The following is an 18,639-nucleotide window of genomic DNA, read 5'->3' as shown; positions in this document are numbered from 1 at the left end:
TATAATACAATGCCAAACTATAATAAATAATTATAATGTACATATGTATTGAATAATTCCTTTTTTGTTTCAGTTGCTGCAAATGCTCAAGTTTTACACTCGTTTTGAAATCAGCGATGAAACAGGGGACCCCCTCACGGATCGAGACATGACTCTGCTCCACTACTCAAGAATAACCTCACTACAGGTAAAACACACAACACTTTCATGAGCTTACACTCTTTACCGTCATCTTGGCAGTATAGTCGTGTCGCTTAACTTCAAACTCGGGTAAATCCATTGGATCCTCTCAGCAAATATCTACCCTATTACGTTTTCTTAATACCAAAATCGCATAATCTGACAGATGGATTTACCCGAGTTTGAAGTTAAGCTACTCAGTTTTATGTCATAGAAAATTGCTGGAAAGTAGGTAAGGCGTTCCATTTACAGTAGGTAGCTATCGGTGCATGCGAAAAATGCTCTTATCAACAAAACAACCTGAACAAATATTTGCTATCACAAAACGTAACGAATGCAAAAATGTAAAATTGTGCAGAACAACAGGCCGCACCGCTGTGTATTTCGTTCCAATAGCTCGTGACTTCGCCAATTTTGTGTCACGGCCGTGTTTTGCCAAGCCGCATATCTACTTTGTGTCTTAATACTCTTCTTTTAGATTATCAAAACGCGATAGATCGCCGGTCACGTCACAATTTTTGACAAAAGTGTCTACATTCAGTATCGCCTTATGATTATAAAGTGAGTTATCATCAAAACAAATAGAATTATGCCATGTGGCAGATTCAGCAATGCCAAAGCCAAGGCCATGGGTGTAATTCCAATAGCTTACAAAAAATGAGCGAGCAGACCATTTTGTTTCTTAATTTATACGCTCGCTGAAGTTATAATGACATCCCTTTCAATAGCGCTAGTCTAAACAGACATGAAAGAGCGGGAGCGGCACTCAAACTCAAACACTGATATTTGATATTTCACGCAGTGCATCTCGCTCACACTAATATTTGAACGAGATGCACTGAGAGTACGGAATGCCGTTCCACTTTGCACCGTCTTGATTTTTCCAAGAAAAGTCTGGGCGCCACCAGGTAAGGTATGGTAAAAGTATGTAGGTCAAGTTACTCAGTCACCTAGGTGTTTCCTTTCTAACAACAATACCATTTTAAAATGACATACGAGTAAGTACATGAAGGTGGTATTCCATCTGTCGAATATCTTTGTCCAATGTGTATTGCGTCTCACATTTTGATTAATGAGAGAGTGAGACGCAATCACATTGGACAAAGATATTTCTGCTTAGGACATACCTCATCTCATACTCTTGTAAACTTAACATTGAGTACAACAAATTTTATTTCTCTTCCTAAGATGTTTACTGGTTCCGCTATTAACCTTGGAGTAAAAATGTCCATGTCTGTTTAAGGCAACCAGGTTTTCCTTTTTAGTTACAACTCGCAACGTCAACAACCTAGTTAGTAAGTACGCCTCCTAACTAAATTTAAAATAGAATCGGAAACAGGCCGACAAATGATTTTCTTTCGATTGAATCCGTTTTTTCTGCCACTTTTATGGTTCGAATTGCAATTTGGTTTTAATTAAAATTTAATTTTAAAGGAACAGTGAGAGCTACGACAATACTCTCAAAAAAACTATATATACTCGATTTTAATTTTAAATTCCTTAATTGAGAATTATCGTACGTTACCCTAAGCAACAAATCCGTTGCTTATTGAACTTGCAGTTTCCCTCTAAATACGGACTAACAAACACCATACCATGACATGACATGCATAAATTAAAATTTTCCTGTAATGGCTGTAATACAGGCTATCAGTTAAATGTTACGTTGTGTGTTGTGTAGTGTGTGGTGTGTGTTGCTGTTGTTGTGTGTTGTGTAGTGTGTGGTGTGTGTTGTGTTGTGTGTTGCTGTTGTTGTGTGTTGTGTAGTTGTTATTTTTATTAATTTATGTAATACTATTGTTGCAGAAGGCAGCATTCGCAAAATTCCCCGACTTGCGGTTATTCGCACTCGCCAATGTTGCCAGCGTCGACACTCGAGACTCGTTGTACAAGCACTTCGGCAGCTTGAGGTAAACAAACACAAACAGGGGTGCAAACTCCCGACTTCGGCCAAACTCGGCTCCGCTCGGCTCAGCATTACTCCGAGCAATTATTAGGGTTGGAACCACTTGACTTCCTTGTGCGTGCACGACCACAGATAAGATAATCACTTGAATTTTGACAACCCTAAATAGCCGAAAGGGATAGTGCCATATATTAGATAGGGATAGCGTGACTCGACCCTGAACTGCTGACAAACTTCGGTTTTGTAGGAAGTTTCCTTTCTGTACGGTAACGGTAGTACTATTATTTATTCTGTGACACAACGCTAAAATCGTATCACGAGTCTACCTTAGAGTGTCCTATACTCGTACCTCTAGTGTCAGTTTGACGTGGTATTTTTGCGACATAAAATTTCCTATAACATAAATATGCACGATATAAATTTTGTGGAAATTTTATTTTAATAATCTTATTTTCGTAAGAGACTATTTTTGTTATGGGCTACCGCTTACGAGTTATTTATATATTATTGTTACGAAAAATACAAAACAGAACGACCTTAGAATTGATTATAAGTAAGTAAATTTCCCGTTTTAAAATATTTTTAAATATGCGTCCTAGTAGAAAGTATACATAATATTTTTGTAGACAGTTTTATGTAGATTATGTATGTACCGCCACCGTATACGAGTTATTTACGAAAAACTATAAAAAGAGACCTCTAAATATCGGCACTAATTTGAAAATACTCGTATCTTGTCCTGTCAATCAAAAGAAAAATGTGGTATGGTACATATGAGTAACAGTGTGAGATCGAGATTTTTTCAAAGTAATGAGATATATTTTTTTCAACTCCCGTACTTTTATTTATCATTTCAAGGGTTGTGCACACACCTTTAAAACCCTAGCTTATAGTTGTCAAGACAAGTCTTTAGTTTATTCCCCAAAAAAGAATTTATGCCAACCTTATTTTAAATGTTATCTCTGACAAATAAGTGAACCATAGACTTTTTTTAAATTTTATTCATTCATTCTTTTCCCGCCCATACCCTCCATTTTTGCTACTTCTTGATTTAAAAATATTTGTTAAATTTACAATTTTATTTCAAAGTATGTAAGTGCTTGGTCGTAGAAAAAGTATTGTATGCAACGTTGTTTAACTGAGTCAAAAAATACTCGTGACGTCTTTTTCAAAAATTTTCGGCTTCGCCTCAAATTGTTACTCGTCTTTTTTGACCTCTCTTAAACAACGGTTGCATAAAATACTGTAATGATATTAACAGTCACAAGTCACAACTGTTGAAATTGAAATTGTTTTAACTTTTGTTTAGCGACAAAGCGCTACGAGCTATAGCTACGCACCTGAACCTGGTGCCTCCGGAGGGGAAGGAGCACGAAGCTCCTCATTATCGAGTCGACAAGGAGTTCCTCAAGGAGTTGCTGGTATGTACGAGTATATTAATTTTCATTATTAAATTGCACAACGGGAGTTAATCACGTATTAATATTAAAATATTCATCTCCGAAGTTTCGAGGACGGCCTTGTCCCCACGGTCTCGGAGAATTTAATAATGTTTAAAAATCGTGAAAGTTTAAATCAGTGATATTCATTTTCCTTTTTACATCGAACTAAGTTAGGTAAACTGAACCATCTCGAAATTTGAAGTGGTGAATGAAATGAGTGAAATCACACATCTAGTCAAAATATTAAGGGAGTTGTTATTGTGTGTGTGACGTGCAATACCTATAATTCTCATTAGTTTTCTCAACGATTCCAAGGTGATAAAATGTTCGACTGTTTGGCATGGATTTAATTTGTAGCAATGTGTTATTAAATATGAACATCGATGACGAATCAGTTTCAAAGGTTAGGAGGTTTTCAGAAAAAAATGGTACTCGTACCATTTACTTTTTTTCGGAAACATATCAACTTTTGGGTTATTTAGACTCAGATTCACGTGTACTATTGAATGAGACAAAGAAAAATGTCCCCAGTATTTCATACCAATATTGGGTATCAGTTTTGTAACGGTGCATACAAAATGTATATGAAATTGCGTTACAAACTGACATTTTTTATCGGGACACATTTTTTTCTTTTTAAATCGTTAATCCTCGGGATTCTGATTAATATCATGCTTGCATTTGTAAATATCGCCATATATTTTATCAGATATTGAACTAGGGATAGGTTTGCCTATGTTATTTTCTAATGTATCTCTGCTATGTACAGTCAGCACTCTTTTATGTAGGTACTATTTTTTTAAGTAGGTACTCACCTGCTGCCGTATAAATAATTGGATTCTTTTTCACTTTTTCTATTAATAAAATTAAGTTGCAACTAAAAACATAGTTAGCCGAAAAAGCACACGCTTACATACGTAAATACGTCGATACGTATAGGTAGATAATCTGAGACTGACTAAAACAGGTAACTCAAGGTTGAAATTGATCAGTTTACGATAATTTATCATTTTAATGTTTTTATGTCACTGTCTTATTTACCTGTTCAGTGTTCAGTGAACTTGAATTGTGACGTTTTTATCTGTACACGACTTGTTAAGCAGATTTGGTGGTGACTTTAGTAAAGTAAACACTAGGTATAGTTGATTTTTTTTAAGACTCATATGAGACCTCATAGTCCTAAACGATCAGCTTAAAAAAAATCAACTATACACTATCCACTACTTATAACTGGTTTTCCAATAAACCCTACTGGCGTCATTCATACACGTGCTAAAAGCCTCAAATAACCATGAATAATTAATCTTAATCTGTCATTTTAAGTTATGTTTTTGATAGTAAGAGATAAAAAAAATTAACTAATGAAGGCCTTTTGAAGTTTTATGAATAAGGGGGTTTAGCCAGTAAAACTCGACTACTTATCTCATTCTCTAGATCTCCCGGCATGAGCGCCGTATATCCCAGCTGGAAGAACTAAACTCGATGCCATTGTATCCCACCGAGGAAGTGATCTGGGACGAGAACGTAGTTCCCACGGAGATATACAGCGGCGAGAACTGCCTCGCACTGCCGAAGCTTAACCTGCAGTTCCTCACACTACACGACTATCTGCTGAGGAACTTCAATCTGTTCCGATTGGAGAGCACATGTAAGTTTCTTCTTCTTCGTGGTCGTGACCTCATGTCTGAGGGACGTGACTCCTATGGGTTATTTTTTCTACCACTGCTCTCCAGGCCTCTCGATCTTCGGCCATCTGCATTGTTGCCTGGAGCGGAGTCTGGGTAATATTTTGTACCACATCTGACCATCTACTGGGTACATGTAAGTTTAGTTATCCTGAAAGTGGCTACCTGTGTGGCTGAGTGCGTAACAGCCCGGTCACGACGCGTCGCGTCATCTTTTCGAACGATGGCGACACCTTTTGTTATTTAACAAATTTAACACTGAAAGAATAAGAATCAAATTCGAATGATGATCTAAAAGTTTTAATCGTGTGTCGAAAGATGGCAGTAAATTTACTTTTATAATACGCCTATATGCTAAATTCTCTTTGGCCAAGCCAAGCATTTAATTTATACTAACTCCATCCGTTTCTGAATATAATCGGCAAGTTATAATGACGCGAGCTCTTCGCTATTTTTATCATTTATTTGACATATGAATATGAAGCTAGGACGATAGCGAATTGAACGTAGATATTTAATGTAACTTTTATTTCAGATGAAATAAGACAAGACATTGAGGATGCAGTATACAGATTGGCTCCGTGGTAAGTACTAGCTATAACTATTTATGGCTTGCCTCTCTGTGATCTGTTGTATGTTTATACGTAAATAAACTATACCATTATTCACAAGCCGTTTAGTTTACACTATAAATTATTGTAAACATACGGTTTATCAATTATTTTAAGCCTTCAGTTACCGAGTTGCGGGCATATTGATAGCCTATTGTTTTACGATAGTTAATTCTAAACATAGGTATTTTAATTTACTACATTGATTGGAAAATCGTAAGCAATTTGCATATATATCGGATTAATATAAATCTAACGAGTGCCAGCATTATCTTGATGCAGATTCTATGCAAATCTTGACAGCCGATAATGGATTAAGTGCATAGTTGCAGGTTGCAGACAATTATAATTAGGCGTGCATACAAATGTCACTGGGATTAAAAACTGACGGACTTTATCGGTTATCCAAACTTAACTGTCCCTCCCTTAATTTTATGGTTTATAATAGTTTTCCCATAAGTACTCACCTTAGGGCTGATTTAGACGGCGCGGGAACTCGCATGCGATTTTAGTTACATTGCGGACTTTTGGTTACGTCCCATTCAACCGACCGATCAAAACCCGTAATGTAATGAAACTGCATGCGAGTTCTCGCATCGTCTAAATGAGCCCTTACTCTCGAGGTAAACAACTCTTGCTAATTTCTGTCGGACTGTCGCAAAGACTTTCTTTCTGATTTTAAACACTGGGTACCTATTTAGTATGACAGGTCCCCATACTACGGATATCGTTTGGGTATCTACTATGTTCCCACTTCATGCCCCTAACGCACCAATTCTTAGGACAGTTAAGAATATTTTAGAGTAACCATGATATAGTACTTAAAAAATATTGTATTTTTATTTTTATTTTTTTTGCTTGAAATTTACAATCACCCAGACCTTGACACAATATACCCGCATTTTGAACTTTCCTTCATCACGCTTCAAACGGAACTGAGATTCTCTATAGACTTTCAATCTTACTGTCACGGTGTGAGGTAATTCCATTCGGTACCTACTAAATTGCTTATTCTGCGGTTTAGTTCATCAAATAATACAATGGTCCAACCACTTAATCATTGATCATTGGCCGATGATAACACATACTGTCCTGCCCAGCGAATCCGCACACATGTTCCGTGGAAGATCTACGGGACGCAACAGACAGGGCGTTAAGTATCGCTACTATCTGGTCCTGCTTAAAAAGAAATACGAAACCATCGACACGAGAAGAAGATTGGCCATTTACACACCTGCTCTTTCAACAGGCGAGCTGAAGATGACAGCGTATATTTCGGCGGCTGGGCGCGCATGGCGCACCCGATCCAAACATTCGCCGTCGTGGAAGTCGCCAAGCCAAACATCGGTGACAAAGCGCCTTCGCGGGTGCGCGCCGACGTTACCGTCGCTCTCAGTGTGCGAAACGAAATTAAACACGAGTGGGAGAGTCTTCGGAAACATGACGTCTGCTTCCTGATCACTGTCCGACCCACACAGGGCATAGGTGAGTCGAGCTTGATGATTCACTAACGGTTTGTTCAATCGTATGAATGGATGAGATAAATGGAAGTAGAATGACGCACGGTGATCAGCCTTAGACACATCTATAGGGACGGCAGATGGTGATGCAGATGGTAAATTCGTCTTGTAGTGACGAGAGCTGAAAACCCATTGGAACAGATTTTCGGAGATTGTTAAGAAGAGTATATAACTTAGGGTGGTATTTCTGACCAATTTGTTTGTTCAATGTGTATTTTGTCTCACATCGCTTAACAAGAGAGTGAGACGCAAAGACATTGGACCAAGATATTGAACAGATGGAATACCACTCTTACTTGCATAAATAAGATAGCAAGGGTCAATCTGTGCTATATCAATAAATGTAAATGTTAACAAGATCAATTCAATGATCCATGAAACGATGATTTATCTTATGATTCACTATGCAAAGGTCCTATTTAACCTAACAGGTCTATAATTAATAGCCATAGAAGTTACGTCGTGATATGACACACGAACAACAATAGATAATAAACGATAAACACAGTTTTCAACTGACCGCGTTAAATCTTTAATATTACCTTATGTTGTATTATTTTAATAGTCCTTAGGGCACTTGCACAAGAAGTTTCGAAGATTTTAAAATTTAATCGAAGTCGTACACATACCCCAATTAAATTTTGACTCTGTGTCAAGTTAAATTTAAGCTGACACATTTTAAAACCCAGTTGTCAGGAGGCTAACAGTATTGTTATGTTTCTCCCAGGTACAAAATATGACTATCGGAAAAGCATGGTGGAACAAGCAGGCATAGTTTACGTGCGAGGGTGCGAAGTGGAGGGGATGCTTGACGCGGCGGGGCGTGTCATTGAGGAGGGGCCCGAGCCTCGCCCGCAGCTTGACGGCGACTCCCGGACATTCCGGCTGCTGCTAGATCCTAACCAATACCGGCTTGATTTGGACCGGGCCAGTAAGGGGAAAGAGGTGAGTTTTTGGCAATTGTCCCGCCAAGAGCGAGTAAGCGATTAACTATCAGCGATTTTCTCGCCCAAGAAACGAACAAAGGATTAGGATCCTGTGTTAGTAAAAGAGACACATATATTAATAGTTCATCGCTGGCTGTTCACACTGCCGGCAAGAACACTCGCTCTACTAGTTTGTCGCCGCGATAAGATAAAACTAGCTCAGCGGTACTCGCTCGGCGATGCTCGCTTCGTAGTTAGAACTCAAGCTGCGAGACCAATCAGTCTGCGTGTTCGGCTACGCTGCACCGCCCGAGCGAATGACGCGAGTAATAGCCCGTCGCACTCGAACACTCGCCTATAGCCGAGCGAAAAACCTATTGGAGCTAAGACTCGCTTCTCGCCTCTCGCCCACTCGTTTCTAGTTTATCGTTCTACTCGCTTATCGCTCATCGTCGGCGGTGGGACAAGTGCCTATAGGTAGGCTGGGCGTTAACCTCCCCTGTGTTCGTAGCTGGAGGGCAACTAGCGCTCGTTCCGGCGGGTTATTCCCACTAGTTACCACCAAGTTGTTACCAGTAGTAACTACTGGGGAAAAAAAATCCCACCTTTTACCAGTGGGAAAAATAATTCCCACCACCACCACTGGTAACAACTTGGCGGTAGGCCGTCAGTCGCGTCTATGCTTCAACGAGAGGCTTCCCTAGACAAGCTCATAGCTTATGTGAAAACGATGCTATATCTTATGATTTATTAAGATACTGGATAATACAATATCTTAACACGATTAAAAAATAACTGAAGTAAATGTTGATTAACCTTTCTACACTCTGTAGTGTCTTTACTGCCAAAGAACAGAATACATAGAAATATTACTGTTGTACAATACAATAATGTGCAATTTCCGCTTGTCCACAAAATCCATTTAGTACATAAATTATTCTTAGAATTCCTGTCTTATTGTTTACTTAGCAATAGTTTGACTAACGTACTGTAATAATTCTCAGGATGTGTACGAAACGTTCAACATTGTAATGCGCCGAAAGCCGAAGGAGAATAACTTTAAAGCCGTTCTGGAGACGATCAGAGAACTGATGAACACGGAATGCGTGGTCCCGGAGTGGCTGCATGATATCGTGCTGGGATATGGAGATCCGGGGCAAGCACATTATACAAGGTAATTAGGCTATAGCAATGACGCTATACTTGCCGCTAATTGGCGATTCAGGTCATAATGCCATATCTTTCACTCTCGGTTGGTCTTAACAAGGGGTTGTGCACAAATCGCGTGAGGTGTTTTCGGCTGCTTTTTGACCACGACTCAATGCTCTTGGTTTTTTATCTGTGTATAATGACTAAACCAAATAATAATCAGCTCTTTAAATTCTATACTGCTACAAAATTGAAAATTTCAAAAATTTGCCAGTGCGCAAAAAATGTCTTAGTCATTTAATTTATATTTGCTTGCTTGCCACACGCCTGACACGGCATGATTGACAACTTAATTTTTGTCGGTTCCAATTATTAGAGTAGTCATAAAAAAGTACATATGTATCAAGTTTCTTCAGGATAAAAACATCTACTTGAGTCAGCAGAATTTTATTGTTTTTTTTTTTATTATGATTGAGCTTAACATGGCCACAGACTAGCCGAGGCGTAGACGTGGCCTACGATGGAGCGAGCTCGCCCAGAAGGTGCCTGTTCACTCTGATATAATAATTTGTTGTTTTCTTCATAATAGGATGCCCAATGAAATCCCGACGTTGGATTTCAATGACACGTTTCTGGATATGGAACACTTGAGAAACAGTTTCCCGGGCTACGAGGTCAAAGTGAAGACCGACGATCCAAGGAAACTAGTCAGACCCTTCAAGTAAGTATAACAACTTTTTTAATTATATTAAACAGGACATGCATTATTTTGCCAGACACAAAAGAAAACCGATAAAAACCTACAGTGCATTTCGATAACACACACACAACACACACACATACTTACATACACTCTATGTCTCTCTCTCTCTCTCTCTCTCTCTCTCTCTCTCACACACACACACACACACACATGTGGACCCACTGTGGGACGCTGGAGGTTATAATAAAACAGTAAATATTAAAACTTACATGTTGGGAGCGCTGCACGATAATATAGGCACTGAATGACTGTTATTACAGCTGTAGACTATATCCCCCATCGGTGACTCAATTTCAATTATTTATTTACCTATTCGTTCCGAAGTTCCTGCACAAATCCGTATTAATCCGTATTGTTCGTCAAATTCGTATAATTCTTGATTATTGTTACACGTAGCAAAGGTATAGTCACAATTAGTTTGTAGCTCGCCGCGAGCAGTCAGTCTCCACTTTATACCGGGTGTGGCCTGTAATATGAGCAAAAAATTAAACTGTAGGCTGTACTCCTCATACTGACCAACATTTGTTCAGCGACTTTTAAAAATAACTTGTGGTTTGATTTTTAATACACTTTAAAGTTTATTCTAAGACGCAATGTATTGCGAATTTTGTTATGTTTAAAGCGTGACAAGCAACGTCAATCACAATGATATGGCGTGGCGATGGCGTCCATTGAAGATAATATTTATTTAGTATGTAAAATAGGGAGTCTAAATACTTCACAATTTTTAAAAGTAGTTGAACAAAAGTGTCACCGTTTGAGGAGTACAATCAATGTTTTAATTATTTGCTCGTGTTACAGGCCACACCCTGAACTTCAATATAACTTGGAAATAATGTAAACGCGCATTCACACTAAGTAATATGTGTAACTGAGCTCAGCTCTCTGCGTAGTACATTACATAGCTTGCGTTGCACGTCCTACGCATTTCTTAAGAATAAGTTTATGACATGACATGTGAATATTGATGTGGCGTATCGGCATTGCGATACAGCGAGGAAATGCCGCCAGCATCCTTGGTACAATTCCTCAAGGTCATATTTTAGATTTATGCTAGTTTTATTAATTTCTTTTAGTAATACCAACGTATATATCTTGTTTGTAAATAAATGTAAGATAATCCATGTGGTGTGGTGTCCGAAATTCTTATTTTTGACATATTATATTAGATATATTATATGTGACGTCCCACGGGTAAAGGTACCTTATGGCGGTTGGCGCTTATGCTATTATTAACGCCGCTCCAATATTATTGCGGCGCTATGCGACGTAAGCGCCAGCCGCCATAAGGTACCTTTTGCCGTGGAACGTCACATATGTAGAGGATACCTTAGTCGACACGATTTAACATTCGTATAACAAAAAATCATCCTACCATATATAGTGACTTACTTACCTTGCCGCTTCCATGAAAAACCCTTGTTATCTTCGACATACATATTCGTCACAAAGATCAATATTTGTTGTGTTTTATGATATACGTATCAGTCAAACTTTACTTAAAGATTAGTTTTTAAAAGTTATCGGAAATTACAAAAGTCCGTGAAACGCGTGCAATAAAAAGCGTAACATACTTGATACTATGTTAGCTTGGCGTTAACTTATTTATTTAGAAATTCAAATCAGGCTACAAGGCCCATATTACAAATATCTTACAGACTAACATACATACATATGTATATTTAAAACTAAACACTATTTAGTCGAAAAAACGGCGTTAATGAACCATCAGCTTTATTTAAATAATTTTTAAGAGCCAACAGGAGTGGTCATTTCTCCATACAAACGTACTCCTCGTTTTCCTCCGTGATTTTTGAAGCTAGAGCAATGATTTTTTCAACACAGATTAATATTGTCAATATGTGTGTCGGACCGTTTTGCTTTTTTTGATATTTTTGTTTTTTAGAGCCCTTCAAAAATGGCCAAAATGGCCTAATTGACTATGCCGCAATGAGAGGCGTGACATTCAAAACTGATATCAATTAGCCAAAAAAGCAAAACGGTCGGACACAGATAATTTCATAATCATTTAGATTTCCAAATTTGGTTACGATTGGTTAAGTTTTGGAGGAGGAAACAGAGGAGTACGAAACCTTGATTTTTGAGATTTTTACGCAGGATTTTTCGCCTTGTCCTTATCGCACTACTTTTAAGTGCCGCTTCCGTTAGCGAGACGGGTATATTTACCTAAAATATTTAAAACTGAGCTCCTGTTTCGTCTTAATTCCAATTATCTTTTACCACTGTATATATATATATATATCTTGTTTGTAAATAAATGTTTTTTCCCATCTATTATCTTTCAGAGTTACCTTCGAGAACGTTCTCCGTAAGCAAGAACTTGGCGATAATGCAATGGACGAAGACGAGGAAATTAAATCTATCATCGTGGAACCACACGTGCAACCGAAACGGGGGCCATACTTGTACAATGAGCCCAAAAAGTTAGTAACCAGGATGCATATAATAAATGTCATTTTAAGTTTTTCTAGTCTAGGACCCGGGTATGTCCTTAAACTACGTCCAGGACCCGGGTATGTCCTTAAACCACGTCCAAGACCACCGGTGGACGGGCAGCAGCGTCCCTCAAATTCGGTGTACTCGACTGCGATCGCCAACCCGCCTGCCAAGCGTGGCGATTATGGCATTCACCTCCCAAAAAAGGGGGAGGCCTATGTTCAGCAGTGGACGTCCTATGGCTGAGATGATGATGATGATAATAGGTTTTTCTTCGTAACTTCAAATTAACCCTTTTACCATTTTTCATTCCTTTCCAGTCATTCGATTTCGAACCATAATTATTAGTAGAGATACGTTTTTGTTTTAAGTATATGGCAAGCATGTTGCCGCTATGGACTAAAGGGTTAATGACTGCTTGGTTAACAAGTCACATCCTACTCGGAAGTAGGTATGTAATTAGTTAATCTCATCTGTTTTATGCACGTAAGTTTTACGTCACTATGGATCACTAAGTGCCCAACTGACATTGAAAAACCTACTCTTCTCATGTAATGACATGAAATGAGAAGTTCTCAATATGGATAGCCACACAAGGGCACACTAACGTCTTCAGCAGGGGAGTTGAAACAGTCGCCGTGGTCGAAATCGGCCGAGAGAGTATATATACAGGGTGGAAAGGCACGACGATCCTTCCCGCAAAAGGCGGATTGTTTAGCCTAAGCTCTACATGTTCTCCATAGAAACTATGTTAATATGGGCAACCGTTTCTAAATTATGGCCTTTTAAACATCCATGCAAAAAACTACTTTGTTCTAACCCTAACAGGTGACAAGGTCAATGAACTTACTAGTAAACAATCTGTATACGACAGGAAATTGTACTAATTTGTTGCCATCCAACTATTCTTAGGTCTGCTTACAACACGGTAAGAATCGTTGCAGGATTTTCGCTTTCTTAGTGGTTCCACTTGTTCAATACTTGAATGAAGTAGTTATGTTATTCCTTAATATTAATAATACTAACCACAACATTGTTTACAACGACAGTTTAAATTGTGACATTGACAACCACTCTAAAGTACGCAATCGTCTTATAAATATCTCTGGTTTCCTTGACTGATAAAAAGGTTTTAGTTTCACAAAACGTTTCACAAAATTATTTTCGAATAATTGGAAACTATCTAAAATAAAATAAAAATACAAGTAGGTTGTGTTTGATAGACCAAATGAATTTGCAAAAAAGAAATATCTACTAAGAATACATCAAGAATAAATAGGTACTTCTTAAATACCTAACTAACAAACCTTCTTGCGTGGTAGGAAATAGACAAGACGTCTGATGTTTGAAATTAAATTGTCATTGAACTTTAGTTATCTAATGTCATATTCTTCAAATAAAAATACCGTTGTTAGATGCTCGTGGTTATTTAAATTTGTGGGACTGTGTAAAAGATATGGTGTACCAAACGGAATGTGAAACTGCGGACGAAATGAGACATTAAAGGCTAATTGCTGCTTTTGACAATCTGCGGAGGAAAAATGAGGAACATTATCAAATATCTACTACAAAACTCTTCTCTTTCTTCTTTAATGAAATGACATGTGGGCAATGTGCGCGGGCTCGGGTACGGGCTGCGGCGTACATTATAAGACACGGAGGTACATTTGAAAACCGTATGTGAAGAGAAGATAGTGTTAAATATTGGCAAAAAGTAATTATCTAAGGAAGTAATAAAATTGTTTGTAATATTTTTGAATTCATTTGATTTATTTGTCATTTATGCGTCATTCATACATCGTTGCGATTCTGTCAACGATCGGAAAAAAGCGTAAATTCCCGAGCTTTCCCGACGGAGATCCTTAACCTAGCCGTCATGTGCACATGCTATAGGGTTATCACCACAGTTAAAAAGTAGAAAATTTGGTATTTTTATTTTTTACTCAATTAACGATTCTTACCATTACCAATCTACTCTGTATCACTTAAACTACCTAATACTTCCGGGAAGGATCGTCGTGCCTTTCCACCCTGTATATATAGGTATGTCCATCGCCATTTAGGTTAAATGGAGCCTAAATGTAGATAAATGGGTACGACTAAAGTTTTAAAGAGCTTGATTGTTTTAATATGAGTTTTCGTTTTAACAGGAACAACATCTTATTCACGCCAACCCAACTGGAAGCCATACGCTCGGGAATGCAGCCCGGGCTGACGCTAGTGGTCGGCCCGCCAGGAACAGGTATTGTATAAATACCCTATTTTTAGCTTTACAGGCTAAACAAACTAGCACTGATTTACCTCAATCTAAGGATTTTAAACAGGCTTCACGAAATAAACGTATACATTGGTGAAGATAGTTTTTGTATACTAAGCGTTTTTCGGTTCGTCCGTATTAGATTATTTGTGGCTTTCCATTAGAAAAGATCCTTAAGCACATGAACATAAGGAGCCTTTAATGGAAAGCCACATTCGGATTGGTAACAAAGTTCGCGCCTGATCATCGTATAACGAAGATCGTATCGCATCGTATTTTTTATCATTATACCATACAATCGAGCATGAGTTCCGAATTTTAATACTAAATTAGTCCGGTTATGTTATAGCTCAAGTGCTGTATGTCATCACTGGTGGAATAGGAGTATTTAGGTTCAATCATATGCCGCTACGTCTTCAATCGATTCTCTTTTTCTTGCCACAGGAAAAACTGACGTAGCCGTACAGATAATCTCCAACCTGTACCACAACTTCCCATGGCAGCGGACTCTTGTGGTGACTCACAGTAACCAGGCGCTCAATCAGCTCTTCGAGAAGGTCGCAGAGCTGGACGTTGATGAACGGCATCTGCTGCGTCTGGGTCACGGAGAAGAGGCGCTGCAGACTGATAAAGACTTTTCAAGGTAAGTGATCATCATCATCTTCTCAGCCATAAGACGTCCACTGCTGAACAGGCCTCCCCCTTTTTTGGGGGGTGAATGCCATAATCGCCACGCTTGGCAGGCGGGTTGGCGATCGCAGTCGAGTACACCGAATTTGAGGGACGCTGCTGCCCGTCCACCGGTGGTCTTGGACGTGGTTTAAGGACATACCCGGGTCCTGGACGTAGTTTAAGGACATACCCGGGTCCAACAGTACTTACATAGTAAGTGATAATTGATAAAACTTATGACCTTCCCCGGGCCTCATACTATCTCCTTACTTAATTTCATATAAGTCAGTTCAGCGGTATTAAGCGTAAAGAGGGAACAGAGGAGGAGGGGTGGAAGGGCGGTGAGGCAGCGGGCGTAAAGTGGGAGGCAGAGTTACTTTTACAATATTAGCAGAGATATTTGGAGCATTCCACGGGCTGTCCCGTACAAACGCATTTTATATCCTGTGTTGCGACTTTTTTTTCGGCAATTAAAGCAGGCGCTTATTTTTCTGTGCATAATTTTGACCATTTGTCATAGAAAAGGAAACTCTAATACCTGCAAATCTTCAGAAAATTCGCGTTTGTACGGGACAAACGGTAGACAATTTTATGGAATGCTCCATTTGTAGTTTAACATGTAGGGTTGGGGGTAGCGATATGTTTCGAAATAATAAATAATCAGTCAATAATATCATTACCTGTTGTGTTTTCATTCTGTACTTCCCGACACTTTATATGGCGCGACCGGTAGGATCCAAAAATACGTTCCAGGAGGGAATCTGATTTTCAATCAGTTGCGATTAGATGTTCACATGTTATGTGCAATATTTTATGGTTGCAACATCAACTAAGTGATGAAATAATTGTATAGAAGACAGAAACTCAATCAGACGATCGAGAGCACATAAAAAACGCTCATAGACGAAACCGTAAAGTAGTTAGTAGATGCCTACCGATTTGTATGTAAGTACAGTTAGTGTCCCAATCGTAGCAATATGTACCAACCTCGCCATACTAGCTCTCTAGCTGTATAGAAAAGTGGATAATTATGGTTTGGGCACCTGAGTAGTGAGTTATTTTTTTTTCTTAATTATTTGCGTGGACCAACATTTAATAAACAATATGTTACAGCAAAAACCGGACAAGTGCGAGTCGGACTCGCCCACCGAGGGTTCCGTACTTTTTAGTGTTTGTTGTTATAGCGGCAACAGAAATACATCATCTGTGAAAATTTCAACTGTCTAGCTATCACGGTTCGTGAGATACAGCCTGGTGACAGACGGACGGACGGACGGACAGCGGAGTCTTAATAGAGTCCTGTTTTACCCTTTGGATACGGAACCCTAAAAAATCAACGCAATTCTTCTTCATATGTTTGTATTACAATTCTCGGGAACATGATATCAGCTAGTCTGTTTTACATCAATCATTATCAGTCTTAACTGGCCTCGTGGTCTGAAATACCCATGCGAGTATTCCCAATTAGCTATATTTAGCAACTAGAGCGGTTTCAGTGTTCCACGAAATCTAAACAATCACAAATTTATGACCAGGCTAGCCAATTCGGGCTGTAACCAATGCTAATAAAGAAACCAAACGGAGGTAAAATATGTCTGGAAGAGACTGTTGTCCAAAAGAAATGAATAAATTTTCTCAGTTCTATTTCAATAATGCAAAATGTATCAGTGCGCCTACACCGTCAAAAAGCCCTGGAGGGGCATTCGGACTTTTGAAATCAGATATTGGTATATTTATTAGTCGCAGCTCACTAATATTTATATAAATAGAGTAAGGTGAAAGGGAAAAAAGAGCAGAGATGTCAAACTGAGATCAAGTTGGCATCAATTTGCATATTCGAACCGGCCAGATGCAGCCATTATAAAGGATTGTGGATGACCAGTTCTCCATACAAATTTATTCCTCATTTTCCTCTGTGGATATTAACATGATGGATTTTTTTACACAATTTGATGTATATTAACCGTAGCTATGCACCTTCGTTTGACTGTTTTTAATTTTTATAAAAGTTAGAAGCTAAAGACACATTTTTTTTACAAAAATAACAAAATCGAATTAAACAAACGTAGGGGCATAACAGTGGTTAATTAAATAATAAATTGTGTAAAAATATTTTCTTAATATTCATATTCAGAGAAGAAAATTGGGACTACGCGATGTTCGCAGCTTATAAAATATTTGAACAACGCATGTCTAAGGACATTACAGTCACTGCATTTTCCCGACTTAAACCACTGATACGGCCCATTGCTTAGATTAAGGTCATCGCGCAAATTCATGGTCCGTAAAGGTACAACAACACAATACAAATAGGATTGATAGCTATTGTTTGATATGATCTTCCTATCTGGCACATAATAGAGTATTCATATTGATCAGTTGTACGTATTGTTGTTTGTTTACCGTATTCGTCATGTCAGATATCGATTCTAATACATAATTCGATCAAAAATTAAATATACAAGACAGCGCGGACTTACGGTGGTGCTTATGTCATAATTCTGGCCACGCGCGTCCACCACCAGTACATTAAGCAAATTTTGCGGTTCAACTCACGGGTTTTTAGTCACCGTTATTCGTCCCACACCCATTAGGGTGGCACTACGGTCACGCATAGAGCGAATATTCTGTTTGTATTATAATGTGTTCGTTTCTACAGATACGGCCGAGTGAACTACGTGTTGGCCAAGCGTCTGGAGCTGCTAGAGGTGGTGGGTCGACTGCAACGCACCCTTGACGCCGGGGGAGACGCGGGGGCCACGTGCGAACTGGCCCATCACTTTCACGTGTACCACGTGCGGCCCCGGTGGCAAACCTTCACTGACGCTGTACAGCGGGAGAAGGTATGCACCTAGAGATGGCGCGGCTGCATCATACGCTCGACGCCGGGGGAGACGCGGGGGCCACGTGCGAACAGGCCCATCAATTTCACGCCACACGTGAGCTGGCACGTGACAGCCCAGACCGTAGTGTCCACGGACACTACTGACTAAGGGCCAGTTGCACCGACCACATTTGACAGACTGATCAACGTCAGCCGGCCCTTTACTATGAAACTTTCCATACATAAA

General features: G+C 39.0%; 1 protein-coding gene across 1 annotated transcript in view; it reads left to right on the top strand.

Moving 5' to 3' along the window:
- The window catches only part of LOC134673178 (RNA helicase aquarius), a 119,887-nt gene that overhangs the window by 72,934 nt on the left and 28,314 nt on the right, over nt 1–18,639 (top strand). The window contains exons 7-19 of the mRNA XM_063531132.1: nt 74–187; nt 1,987–2,090; nt 3,396–3,507; nt 4,963–5,176; nt 5,749–5,797; nt 7,074–7,309; nt 8,072–8,289; nt 9,275–9,444; nt 10,009–10,140; nt 12,489–12,626; nt 14,790–14,881; nt 15,341–15,539; nt 18,228–18,411. Coding sequence (XP_063387202.1) covers nt 74–187; nt 1,987–2,090; nt 3,396–3,507; nt 4,963–5,176; nt 5,749–5,797; nt 7,074–7,309; nt 8,072–8,289; nt 9,275–9,444; nt 10,009–10,140; nt 12,489–12,626; nt 14,790–14,881; nt 15,341–15,539; nt 18,228–18,411 — 1,962 coding nt within the window. The remainder of the gene's footprint in view (nt 1–73; nt 188–1,986; nt 2,091–3,395; nt 3,508–4,962; nt 5,177–5,748; nt 5,798–7,073; nt 7,310–8,071; nt 8,290–9,274; nt 9,445–10,008; nt 10,141–12,488; nt 12,627–14,789; nt 14,882–15,340; nt 15,540–18,227; nt 18,412–18,639) is intronic.

This window comes from Cydia fagiglandana, chromosome 18 (genome assembly GCF_963556715.1).
Source record: "Cydia fagiglandana chromosome 18, ilCydFagi1.1, whole genome shotgun sequence".
Taxonomy (NCBI): domain Eukaryota; kingdom Metazoa; phylum Arthropoda; class Insecta; order Lepidoptera; family Tortricidae; genus Cydia; species Cydia fagiglandana.
Note: the sequence above shows the minus strand (reverse complement) of the source record. Positions and strands in the feature narration are given on the sequence as shown.